Source organism: Eriocheir sinensis, chromosome 24, assembly GCF_024679095.1.
Source record: "Eriocheir sinensis breed Jianghai 21 chromosome 24, ASM2467909v1, whole genome shotgun sequence".
Lineage (NCBI taxonomy): Eukaryota > Metazoa > Arthropoda > Malacostraca > Decapoda > Varunidae > Eriocheir > Eriocheir sinensis.
The window spans coordinates 2,577,221-2,590,920 of NC_066532.1; the positions used below are offsets into that span (position 1 = coordinate 2,577,221).

At 40.6% G+C, this 13,700-nt stretch overlaps 1 protein-coding gene across 3 annotated transcripts in view; it reads left to right on the plus strand.

Annotated features, from left to right (window-relative positions):
• Positions 1-13,700, plus strand: part of LOC127002754 (uncharacterized) — a 48,398-nt gene that overhangs the window by 1,669 nt on the left and 33,029 nt on the right. For all 3 annotated transcript variants that reach the window (XM_050868889.1, XM_050868888.1, XM_050868887.1), the window contains exons 1-2: positions 1-291; positions 726-918. The exon at positions 1-291 is cut by the window's left edge. In XM_050868889.1, the coding sequence (XP_050724846.1) occupies positions 1-291; positions 726-918 (484 nt within the window). The remainder of the gene's footprint in view (positions 292-725; positions 919-13,700) is intronic.

The following is a 13,700-nucleotide window of genomic DNA, read 5'->3' on the forward strand; positions in this document are numbered from 1 at the left end:
GCCACCAGCGTTGCCACCAGCGGGTCTCATAGCCTTGTTGCGGCGCAGAAAACACTCGCCGCTGCTGCCACTCAACTCGTCCCCGCTGTCACCCCCCAGCCGGCGGTAGGGGAGCGAATTTACACACGTGAGCGCGGCCGGCGTAAGTCCTACACGGCTGGGGAGAAATTGGCCATGATCCGGGCGGTGGAGGGCGGCCAGAGGAAGAGTGCCGTGGCGGACCGCTTCGGCGTGGCGCCCTCCACCCTGGCAAGCATCCTGGCGCAGAAACACAAGATTAGGTCCGAGCAGGTAAATGAGCAGGTGTAGCGATGACGACAGCAGGGATAGTAGCAGTAGTAGTAGTAGTAGTAGTAGTAGTAGGAGGAGGAGGAGGAGGAGGAGATCAGAAGTAGTAATAGGATTAAAAGAAGCACTAGATGAGGTTGTTAGAATAGTTAAATGGTCATAATAGTTAAAACCGCAGTAGTAGTAGTAGTAGTAGAAATAGTAGTATTAGTCGCAATCAATCGTCTTGGCATTAATAAAAAAAAAACTATCTTTTTACATACATTAAACTACTCATATATCGATCATTCACTATCTATCTATCAGTATCTACCTATCCATCAATATCTACCCATCTGTTTATCAATCTATCTACCTACCCATTTGTATCAGTACCTATCTATATCTATCTCTGCCTATCTATCCATTTACCTCCATTTATCTTTCTCCCTCTCTAGGACAACCTGACACGGCGGCGAGTTCGTAGATACCACCTGAAGGACGAGACATCGGGTTCTCGGTCCAGGGGCTCCAGCGGGTCCAGCATGCGTCTGAGCCCCTCCAGCGACCAGCCCTTCACGCACTTCCTCGCCACCCTCTCCGCGCCCGCCCCCAACCTGCTGGACACCCAACCTGAAGACATCGTGGCAGGTGAGGTTAATTAAGGTGTGTCTGGGAGGCGTCTGCTGCGCGTGTGTGTGTGAGAGAGGGGGGGAGAGACTGGCTGGCTGGCTTATATTGTGCTACATGTTTCCTTACTAATATATTCAGGATTTCTTTTGGTTTTTCTGTATTTTTTGTTAAGTGAATTTGCTTTTTCTTCTCTTATTTACGATACTGCTCAATATTGATGTCGGCTTACTACTACTACTACTACTATTACTACTACTTTTTTAACTTTCATAACCGAGTAAATATATCCTAACAAACTTATATACATTATGGGTTTTGTTTTTATTATTTGCTCTGTCTGTGTATTTTATATTCCTCTTTTACATCTATTTCCTTACGAATGATCAGGATTCCTTTGATTTTTCTATACTTCGTTGAATGCATTAGTTTATTTTATTATTTCCATTACCAGATGTTGAAGGTTAGGTGAGCGTGTGAGAGGGGGGACGGAAGGTGAAGGGGAAGGTCTGTACAGGAAGAAGCCTTTACCCAAGAATCTCCGGGGGTTAGGCTTGCATCGAGGCTATAATTATAACGCGACTCTGAGTGTGTGTGTGTGTGTGTGTGTGTTGGGTATGGATGGTTGGTGCGCATGCGTGGAGGTTACCAGACGCCTCCATAACACACAGACGCCACCACACACACACACACACACACACACTTAATCGAACGTTATTGCAATTGTTATATTACCATGTGTCCTTTTTTCCCATTTTTCTTATTCCTTTCTTCTTCTCCATCTATCAGTGTATCTATTTGTTAACATTTTGCTTATATCTTTATCCTTATTTTATCCTTTTTGCCGCCTATCTATCTATTTATCTATCTATCAATCTTTGCTTCTGTCCATGTCCTTTTTGCCCTCTATCTATCTTTGTCTGTCTATATCTATCTATCTAACCTTATCTTTATCAATTATTCGTTTATTTTGCTTTCACTTGTTTATTATCTCCCTTCATTCTCTTCCTTTCTTCGTTATTTAATTCGACAAAGGTGAACATTATATATTTATTGTGTATATATCAGTTTGTGGTCGAGGTTCCATTCACTTTTCCATCGTAGAGAGAGAGAGAGAGAGAGACCGCCCGACCAACCGACCAAGCGACCATACCAACACCACTTGTCTTCCCTACCAACGGAATGTGGCGAGCGAGACGTGAAAAGTTAATGCGATCGGTTACCTCAATGATCGCGTTCGCCAAGCGTTTGTTAATATTTGATCCTCCTTCGTCAAGCATTGTAGGAAAGGTTCATTCATTCCTGCTTGCATATACGTAGGTTTGAACTCTTTTTACAAGCATTTCAAGAGGAAGGAATGGAGGGGGAGTTAAGGAGATAGAGGAATGAAGAAGAAAGAAAAAAGCAAGAGAAGGAAGGAATGGAATAGGAAGAAAAGATGTGAGACAGAAAGGAAGGAAGAAGAAAGAAGGAAAACAAGGAAGAACAAAGAAAGAAGGAAGAGAAGGAAGGAGTGAGAGAAAGGAAGAATGAAAGAAGGAAGAGAATAAAGAAAAGGAAGGAGTGGAAAAAAAAAAGAAGGAAGAGCAGGAGGGAATGGAATAGGAAAATGAGGAAGGAGTGAGAGAAAGAAAGCAGGACGAGAAGGAAGTGAGAGAAAGAGAGGGAAGAAAAGGAAAAAGTTGAAAAGGAAGAAAGGGGGGAAGGGGTCGAGAAGGAATGAATAAATAACGTCACCTAATGCTTATTGATAGAAAAATTGGTGATATTACATTAGATATTTAATTCACTCACCCTCGTTTAATAATGTTCGTGGGTTAGAGTGTAATAATTATCTTCTACAGGCCAAATTAGTGAAGCCAGCAGAGTGTTCATTCGTAGATAATTTGGTAAAAGTACTCCCATTATTTAGGAGTTCATTCACCCTTGTTTAGATAATATTCATGGGTTTGAGTGTAAGTTTCCTCTGCCTGCCTAATTAGTGACGCCAATAGTGTTCAGTGATAGGAAATTTGCTACTGCTACATTTAATAATTGGGAGGAGTTCATCACCCTTGTTTAAATAATATTCGTGAGTTCGTGTAATTTTCTTCTATCGGCCAAATTAATGACGCCAGCCGAGTGTTCATTGATAGGGAATTCCATAGCTACTGCAACGTTTAATATTTTGGAGTTCACCTAATTTCGTTTTAATATACGTGGAGGTTAGAGTCCCATCATCGACAGGCACATTTACAAGATATATGACGTATTGATCTATTTTCCTACTTAACAATATGATTAAGTTAGTCGCGTGTTCTTTGATGCTACATTAGGTGAAGCTACGTTAGATGGTTTGGAAGGATGAGTTTGTCTGACATACGGACACACCAATTCTAGATATAACGTAACGATTTTCCTCCTATCAAATCGAGTATCTCAGCTCTTAGGTACATCAATTTATTTTTGGGAAAGGTTCATATGTGGTCATGTATATAAACCTAGATTTGAACCTCAAGTCTTCATGTTTGTCTACACTGACTAACTAATGGGGAACGTACATCTGGGGCCTCGTCGCTTCATTCACTTGCCGCTCATACATAATTTTATTTTGGGGAAAGGTTCATCTGTGGTCATGTATAAAAACCTAGATTTGAACATCGAGTCTATTCATGTTCGTCTACACTAACTAACTATCTAATGGGTAACATACATCCGGGGCCGCATCCCTTCACTCACTCGCCGCCCATATTTCCGGTGGTCCTGATCAAGCTCCCACGCAGCTCCGCTATGGACTCCACTAAGTCCCTCTCGGCAGGATCAGCGACGCTTTTCCCGTCAAATCAAATACCTCAGCTCTAGTTACACGTACTTTATATCAGGGAAAGCTTAATCTATATCAAAGTCTTTACCTCAGTTAAACCTCTATTCATACATTTGTCGACAAGATTATTATGAGGTTCTATTCTACCTGTCAAACCTGCGTTCAGCTCTTACGAATAAATCTTTGAAAAGGTTTATTTTTTATATATATACGTGAGTTTAAATCTTTTCTTCTGTGGATCAACGGGTCTTTGTCCAACCTTCGAAATTGATGACGTAAGCTCTTAAGAATATGATATCTGTGGAAAGGTTCCTTTTTTTCATATCTACTGCATATATACGTGAACTTGAACCCCTATTCCTATAAATGTCGACGGGTCTTTCTCTATCCAACCTTCAAAATTGATCACGTAAGCTATTAAGACTACGATAACTTAGGATAGTTTTTTTTCTTCATATTTATACGTGGTTTTAACGCATGTTCTTATGTCTGTCAACGGGGTCGTGGTTTTTTTGTCTGTCTAATCTTCTAAATTGGTTACGTCAGCTTTCAGTTTCACAATATCTTGGGAAGAGTTAATGTGGTCTTATTTAAACGTGAATCTGAGTGTTTATTCCTGTAAGTGTTCAGGATATGAGGCATTATTGTCCCAAAGTGCCAAACAAATTTATTACGTCATATTTTAAAAGCGTATCATGTTTTTGGAAAGAGCCATTTGTGTGTCCCTTGCATACGTAAATATATGCCTTTATTCGTGTTAAGGATACATGGCGTATTATTCTCTTCATATCTTTCTAAATCAATTACGTCATATTTTAACAGCGCATCATGTATTTGCAAAGGCATAATAGTGTGTTCCTTGCATGCGAGGATTTGAGGTTTTATTCATATTCGTGTTCAGGATACATGGCGCATTATTCTCTTCATATCTTTCTAAATCAATTACGTCATATTTTAACAGCGCATCATGTATTTGCAAAGGCATAATAGTGTGTTCCTTGCATGCGAGGATTTGAGGTTTTATTCATATTCGTGTTCAGGATACATGGCGCATTATTCTCTTCATGTCTTGCTAAATCAATTACGTCATATTTTAACAGCGCATCATGTATTTGTAAAGGCATAATAGTGTGTTCCTTGCATGCGTGGATTTGAGGTTTTATTCATATTCGTGTTCAGGATACATGACGCATTATTTTCTTCATATCTTGCTAAATCAATTACGTCATATTTTAACAGCGCATTGTATTTTCGTAATGACCTAATAGTGTGTTCCTTGCATGCGTGGATTTGTGTTTCAATTCATGCATGTCAGGGAGTTCATCGCGTGGGTGCCTCCTCTCCTCTACCTCTCCCCTCCCGTGCTCTCCCTGGCCCTCCCTTCCTCCCTTGCGGTGAGAGGAACATTCCCTCTCCCTCCCTCCGTCTCTCCCTCCCAATGATTCTCTCAAGCGTCGCTCAGGCCACCGCGGGAGAGTTTCTTACGCCGCGGCTTGGATCAATACCAGAACCTCATAACATCCATTAACTTTATACGGCACTCCTCTCTATGGCGTTGTTTACTTTCCCCAGCAATGACTACGCAGGAAAACCGAGACTGGGTACCCGGTGAAACGCCATAATTCCGGTTTATTCCTCAGTTATGCAATGAAATCCGGCTTGGAGGTTAAACGAAGCATTCTGACAGATGGTTCAAGTTAATCTTCCGCCGCCGTGAATTGGTGTTAAGCTGAGTCAGGGATTTCACGGGTTACTGGGGTGTTTGTTGGGGTTTAGGAGTAGGTAGCCGTGTAGGAGAGAGTGTGAAGGTGTCTAAGAGCTGTCCATCCCTTCGCAGCGTGATATCCGGGAGTGTTGAAAGCCGCGAGTGACAGCCATTGTGCCCCTGTTGATCGGTGTTAAGTAAGCGAATTATTTTGACACAAGACTCAGGAGGCCGCGCGTAAGAGTTGCCGGTAGCGAGTTAACTTACATTCTTAAATAAACACACATACAACGAAGCTTCAGGGTTGGTATATACCTTAGCTTAGGGTATGGAATGTAAGGCATCTCGTGGGTGGGTTGTGACTAAAGGAGGTCGAGTTAGCACCGCCGTGTTGTTAAAATGATAAAGATAAGTGAGATTGGCACACACGTCTTCCTGCTCTCCTGTCTTGATCGTCCTTCTGTGAATGGGGCGAGAGGGAGACAGCGAGGCCCCACTCCATCCAACAACCCTCTCGCTGGTGCCTCTGCTGGTCCCGCTAACTCTTGGGCGATTCTAACCTACCAATTCCTGCTTCCGTGGCACCAGCTCGAGTTAGGCAAGCCCGAGATTACTTGTTCGCAGTTTTAGCGTGATTGAACCCGCTAACCCGCAAGGAATAAGCGGTGCGTGGCGGTGAAAATGCCAGAAGTGTTTGGGAGGAAGGCTGTTGGAAATGGCACTTGCTGATGCTCATTAGACGATACCTTTGGCTCGCGGTGTTAAGGTTTCGTGGGCTCGGAGGATAGTGTGTGTATCCGGCTCTCTGTCTTTCTGTCTGGCTGGTAACGCCGCCGTGGACTAATCGGGTTATCAACCTCATTGTGCACTGATAAGTATGCGATGCAACAAACGGGACCATTTATAAGTGACGTTAATGTGTTGTGGCCGCGGCGAGGTAGTGAGTGGCTGCCTACCTGCCCACTGGATCAAGTAACCTGGCTGTGGCATGATCGGATTACAAACTTCGCTGTGCGCTTCTTTGTGTGTTTGTGAACTTTGCGGTACAATAGACGGTACATTCAGCAAGTAATAATGTTTCGTAACCTTGGAATATAGTGTCTTAGTGCGCTGGCAAATGTGTTAAGTAACCTGGCTGTGGCTTGATCGGATTACCAACTTCGCTGTGCGCTTCTTTGTGTGTTTGTGAACTTTGCGGTACAATAGACGGTACATTCAGCAAGTAATAATGTTTCGTAACCTTGGAATATAGTGTCTTAGTGCGCTGGCAAATGTGTTAAGTAACCTGGCCGTGGCTTGATCGGATTACCAACTTCGCTGTGCGCTTCTTTGTGTGTTTGTGAACTTTGCGGTACAATAGACGGTACATTCAGCAAGTAATAATGTTTCGTAACCTTGGAATATAGTGTCTTCGTGCGCTGGCAAATGTGTTAAGTAACCTGGCTGTGGCTTGATCGGATTACCAACTTCGCTGTGCGCTTCTTTGTGTGTTTGTGAATTTTGCGGTACAATAGACGGCACATTCAGCAAGTAATAATGTCTCGCAACCTCGGAAATTAGTCGTGCGCTGGTTGTTGAATTATTAATAACCTCGCTCTGGATTTAACCGATTACCGAGTTCGCTGTTCGCTTCTGTGTGTGTGAGGTTCGCGGTACAATATACGGTAGATTCTGCAAGTAATAATGTTTCGTAACCGGAAATTAGTGAGTGTCTTATAGTGCGCTGGTTGTTGAATTCTTAAGTAACCTCACTGTGGATTTACCCGATTACCGAGTTCGCTGAGCGCTTCTGTGTGTGAACTTCGCGATACAATAGAGTCGAATAGACGGTAGATTCTGCAAGTCATGTTATTATTTCGTAACCTCGGAATATAGTGTTTTAGTGGGTTGGCTGGTGAATTGACTAACCTCGCTGTGAGTGGATGATATTAAGTTACCACGCTGTTTGATCCGACTATGTACTGATGAATAAATAAGTTTGTGGTGTTCAGTAATGTTAAATGTTTCGAGTGTTTTAGTGCGCTGGCTGGCTGGAGAATTAACTAACCTCGCTGTGAGTTGATCAGATTAAGTAACCACGTTGTTTAATTTATCTGTGCACTGATGAATGTTAGTTCGTGGTGGTGTTAGGTGAAATTCGAGGAGCATTGTGTTACAGAGGTTGATTTCTGGAAAGCCATGTTCAGTGACCTTGTGTTTGGGTGATCCAAAAACGTGTGTGTCTGAAGCAGTAAGTGACCTGACTTTTGCTGGGTTCACGAGGAGCTCATCTTGCGCGACTATACTGAAAGAGAAGTATGAAGTGATGTTAATGTGAAGGAGAACTAGCACTGAAAGACAAATATAAAGTGATGTCAGTATAAAGCGAGACTTAGCAGTTTGTTAATGAATTTGAAGAGGGTTTTGGCACCTCAGTAATGTGAAGAGTATTGAAATAAGTGATGTTTGCAAGTAAAAACGCTTCAGTAACGGGGATATTCTTACATTACAACGCGAAACTTTGAATTATATAGTAACGTGAAACTTGTTAACATTACAGAAACTTGAAACTTCTCACCATCACAGTAACGCGAAACTTTGAAACTTCTTAACAATAGAAACGCGAAACTTAACATTAAAAGACTCCATAAACGTGAAACTTCATAACATTACATAAACACGAAACTTCATAACATTACAAAAACACGAAACTTCATAACATTACAGGAAAACGAAACTTTTTAACTACAGAAACTTGAAACTTCTTAACATTACAGAAACGTGAAACTTCTTAACATTACAGAAACGCGAAACTTCTTAACATTACAGAAACGCGAAACTTCTTAACATTACAGAAACGCGAAACTTCTTAACATTACAGAAGCGCGAAACTTCTTAACATTACAAAAACACAAAACCTCATAACATTACAGAAAAACGAAACTCTTTAACATTACAGAAACTTGAAACTTCTTAACATTACAGAAACGCGAAACTTCATAACATTACAGAAACTTGAAACTTCTTAACATTACAGTAACGCGAAACTTCTTAACATTACAAAAACGCAAAACTTCTTAACAACAGAAACGCGAAACTTCTTAACATTACAGAAACGCGAAACTTCTTAACATTACAGAAACGCGAAACTTCTTAACATTACAGAAACTCGAAACTTTTTAACATTACAGAAACAGGAAACTTCATAACATTACAGAAACGCGAAACTTCTTAACATTACAGTAACGCGAAACTTCTTAACATTACAGTAACGCGAAACTTCTTAACATTACAGAAACGTGAAACTTCTTAACATTACAGAAACGCGAAACTTCTTAACATTACAGTAACGCGAAACTTCTTAACATTACAGAAACGCGAAGCTTCTTAACATTACGAAAACGCGAAACTTCTTAACATTACAGAAACTCGAAACTTCTTAACATTACGAAAACGCGAAACTTCTTAACATTACAGAAACACGAAACTTCTTAACATTACAGAAACGCGAAACTTCTTAACATTACAGAAACGCGAAACTTCTTAACATTACAAAAACACGAAACTTTTTAACATTACAGAAACGCGAAACTTCTTAACATTACAGAAACGCGAAACTTCTTAACATTACAGTAACGCGAAACTTCTTAACATTACAGAAACGCGAAACTTCTTAACATTACAGAAACGCGAAACTTCTTAACATTACAGAAACGCGAAACTTCTTAACATTATAGAAACGCGAAACTTCTTAACATTACAGTAAAGCGAAACTTCTTAATATTAAAGTAATGCGAAACTTCTCAACATTACAAAAACGCGAAACTTCTTGACATTACAAAAACGCGAAACTTCTTAACATTACAGTAACGTGAAACTTCTTAACATTACAGAAACGCGAAACTTCTCAACATTACAGAAACGCGAAACTTCATAACATTACAGAAACGCGAAGCTTCTTAACATACAGAAACTTGAAACTTCTTAACATTACAGAAGCACGAAACTTTTTAACATTACAGAAACACGAAATTTCTTAACATTACAATAACGCGAAACTTGTTAAAATTGCAGAAACACGAAACTTCTTAACATTACAGAAACTTGAAACATCTTAACATTACAGAAACACGAAACTTCTTAACATTACAGAAACTTGAAACTTCTTAACATTACAGAAACTTGAAACTTCTTAACATTGCAGAAACACGAAACTTCTTAACATTACAATAACGCGAAACATATTGACATTACAGAAACTCGAAACTTCTTAACATTACAGAAACGCGAAACTTCATAACATTACAGAAACTCGAAACTTCTTAACATTACAGAAACGCGAAACTTCATAACATTACAGAAACTCGAAACTTCTCACCATTACAGAAACGCGAAACTTCTTAGCATAACAGAAACGCGAAACTTCTTAACATTACAGAAACGTGAAACCTCTTAACATTACAGAAACGCGAAACTTTTTAACATTACAGAAACGCGAAACTTCTTAACATACAGAATCGCGAAACTTAACACTAAAATAACTCGAAACTTCTTTACATTACAGAAACGTGAAACTTCTTAACATTACAATAACTCGAAACATGATTAAGACCATAGTAATGAGAAACGAATCCGTGCAACAGTGAAAGTTAAACAAGAACTAACACCGTAACAGCACGAAAAGAGGATTGAAACTGCAGTGAAGTGAAACAATAAACACTACAACAAAATAGTGCAAGAGTCCTAACCAGAAACACATTCGAAACAAAACAAATGAAGAGAAAAGAAGGAAAGAGGCTGGCTTCTGAACAGCTTAGTGACGGGATCTCTCTCTAACACGAACCGAGAGAACTCGTCAGTCAGTCACACAGCGCCAACCAGTAACACTAATCCGAGAGAAAGCAAAGAAAGAGAAAAAGGAGAAAAGAAGTTGACTAATGGACAGGCTTAGTGACAGAGTCTCTATCTAACACGAGCTGAGAGAATACGTCAGTCAGTCACACAGCGCTCCCAATCCGTAATAAATCCAAAAGAAAGCAAAGGGAGAGAAAAAGAGAGAAAAGAAAGTTGATTGATGAACAGGCTTAGTGACAGGATATCTTTGGCTAACACGAACTAAGAGAATACGTCAGTCAGTCACAGCGCTCCCAATCAGTAACATTAATCCAAAAGAAAGCAAAGGGAGAGAAAAAGGGAAAAAAGAAAGTTGATTGATGACCAGGTTTAGTGGCAGGATCTCTTTGGCTAACATGAACTGAGAGAAAACGTCAGTCAGTCACACAGGGCTAACCAGTAACACGAATTCTATAGAACAACCAAAGTAAGAAAAAAAGGAGGAGTTGATTGATGGGGAAGCCTAGTAACAAGATCTCTGGCTAACACAAGCAGAGAATAAACGTCAATCAGTCACACAGGGCTAACCAGTAACACGAATTCTATAGACAAACCAAAGTAAGAGAAAAAGGAGGAGTTGATTGATGGGGAAGCCTAGTAACAAGATCTCTGGCTAACACAAGCAGAGAATAAACGTCAATCAGTCACACAGGGCTAACCAGTAACACGAATTCTATAGACAAACCAAAGTAAGAGAAAAAGGAGGAGTTGATTGATGGGGAATCCTAGTAACAAGATCTCTGGCTAACACAAACTGAGAATAAACGTCAATCAGTCGCACAGCGCTCCTAATTATAGTGACACGAATCAGCAACAAATCAAAGTAAGAAAAAGGAATTGATTGACGAGGAAGCCTAGTGACACGATCTCTCGGCCCAACACAAGCTGAAAAACACATCAGTCATCCAGTGTTCTTGGGATGTCTACTAACTAAACCTACAAACCAACCAACCAACTAACACTCCAGAGGAAACAGAAGGAATAGGAGAGTTGAACCATCGAGGAAGTGCAGTGCTTCAACGAAAGATCCCAATGAATGTTATGGCCACCCCGCACCGCCCTCAGAGATTTCGCAAACCTAACTATACGGAAGCGGAGAAGCGGCTCATCTTTTCCCTGCTCCTCCCGCGGCTTCGAGTAGTGGAGAACAAGTCGCTGGATCGCCGCGTGTTGAGAGAGAAACATTTGGTGTGGAAGGAATTAACAGCGCACTACAACGCCGCGATTCTGGCTTCCGGGAATAGTCTGGTTGCGCGGGACGTGGACGAACTGCGCACCTTTTGGAAGAACGCGCGACGGAAAGCCCAGTGGAAGGAACACATGCAGGCAGGTGAGCTTTCGGGGTCTTACCAACCTGTCTGTACTACTTGTTGGCGGCCGGGTATGAACTCAGGCAAGGGTCCAGAGCATGGAGGTAGAATTGGTGGAGTCGACATGGGCCGCTAATCCCATTCGTTGAGTTGAAGTCGCCGAACTGTCAGGGGGCCGCAAGATGTCGGATATCCGGGTGAGAGAGTTCACGTCCACCGCCTCAGTTGCTGCCTTCAGGCCACTTCTCATGCATTATGGCGGTGTTGTTTTTGATTATCGCACACTTACTGATGCGGTAGAAATATTTCGCGAATACTAATATATTTTGCTACACAGTAAATGAAAACAAACCAATTTCGAGATTTCGCAAGCTTATCACACCACTAATTCACTGATGTTTCTTTGCTTACATGTTTATCTGCCACTAACCAGCACTAACAGTCGTAGCATTCTTAATTTGAACAGATTTTAATCTCTGTAAACTTTTCCGGAATAGCAATGCCTCATATGTAAACAGGTTTCAGCAACAGCTTTGATTAACAACACTAATGGTCTCATAGATGAACTAAAAATGAGTCTACTACGATCATTCCACACCGCGGAAATCCAGGTGGCCTGTGACCTGACCAGCCTGACCTGACTTAACACCTGACATTGACAGGTATCTGTGCCATCTTCTGGCCCTACGAATGAGTTAATGATAGTTCGGCGGCTTCACAGGTCAGGGGCTGATGTTGACTACACCCCGAGATAATTTAATTTTATTTTTAGGAAACGGAAGTGAAGAAGAGATTGTTAGGGATAAGACATTGTAGGAAAGATAAAAGAAAGTAAGACAAAAAGAAATATATACCAACACACAACCCAGAATGTGACATCAATACTAGGCTAACATTCACTGTAGCAAAAGCGTGTTCACCAACTATATGATATTCCGTAAGCCTCCATTTCCTTAGTCAGCCAAATGTAAAGGTGTGCTGATTAACCTGTGAGCATTGGTTCCGTTAATGAATAAATGTAAATGTATGTTAATCGCTCAGGTAAATATTAATGCGATGGATGAGTTAGCTAGTATTTTTATTATTTTGATTTGGATACAGTATGTGTGTGTGTGTGTGTGTGTGTGTGAGAGAGAGAGAGAGAGAGAGAGAGAGAGAGAGTATGTTCAAACTTAAAATATCTCAATGGATGGGAAATTACATACCGGAATACCTCTGCTTGTTATGGCTTCGAAAGAGTAATTTATTTTGCTTCATTAAACTTACACGCAAGTCATTAGTGTATACAGTATCGTGTGTGTGTGTGTGTGTGTGTGTGTGTGTGTGTGTGTGTGAGGGAACTATTATTTTTCTGTTGCATGTCCTTAAAAGTTTAATTGGGCTACATTTTCTTTTCCAGTTTGTTTCTTTTACATGATTTCGTTATTGGTGAAGTGGATTTGTATGTCTGTATGTATGTCTATTTATCTATTACACATTACACAGACATACATAATGCATGAAAGGAAATTAATAGAAAGTGTAATTTCAGTAGATAATTAAGTAAACATGCATTAATTCATTTTCCTCAACTTTGCAAGCTCTTTACTCCGTAGCCTGACCTGCAATCTGAACTCTTGAGTCCGTGACTTTGTAATGCATAAAATATATCCGCCACATCCCGTTTGTGTGAGGTGCAGATGCGGATATTTTTTCATCACAAATGCGGAAACGGATGCGGATTCAGATGTTTCATTTATCAGAACTGCGATGCGGATGCGGATGTGAAAAATTATGCGGATGTTCAGCGGATGCGGTTATCCGATACATGACTAGTATGTTTGTATGTGTGTATGTACGTATGTAAGAACTCATCCACATATAAATTCTGAACCAATTTACATGATTAAGAAAATACATTAACAGCAACATATTTCCTTCTCTCCTTCCACCTCTTCAATCTCCATATATAGTACAGTTCTGCTTATGCCGAATGAATGAATTTATGTATACGCATATGTATGTGTATAAAACCTTCGCTAAATCTGATATTCGTATTTTGGATATCGGGTAAATCGGACACGTTCAGGTTTTCGGATTCGCCTTTATAAATCGGATAAAGATCGTGATTATT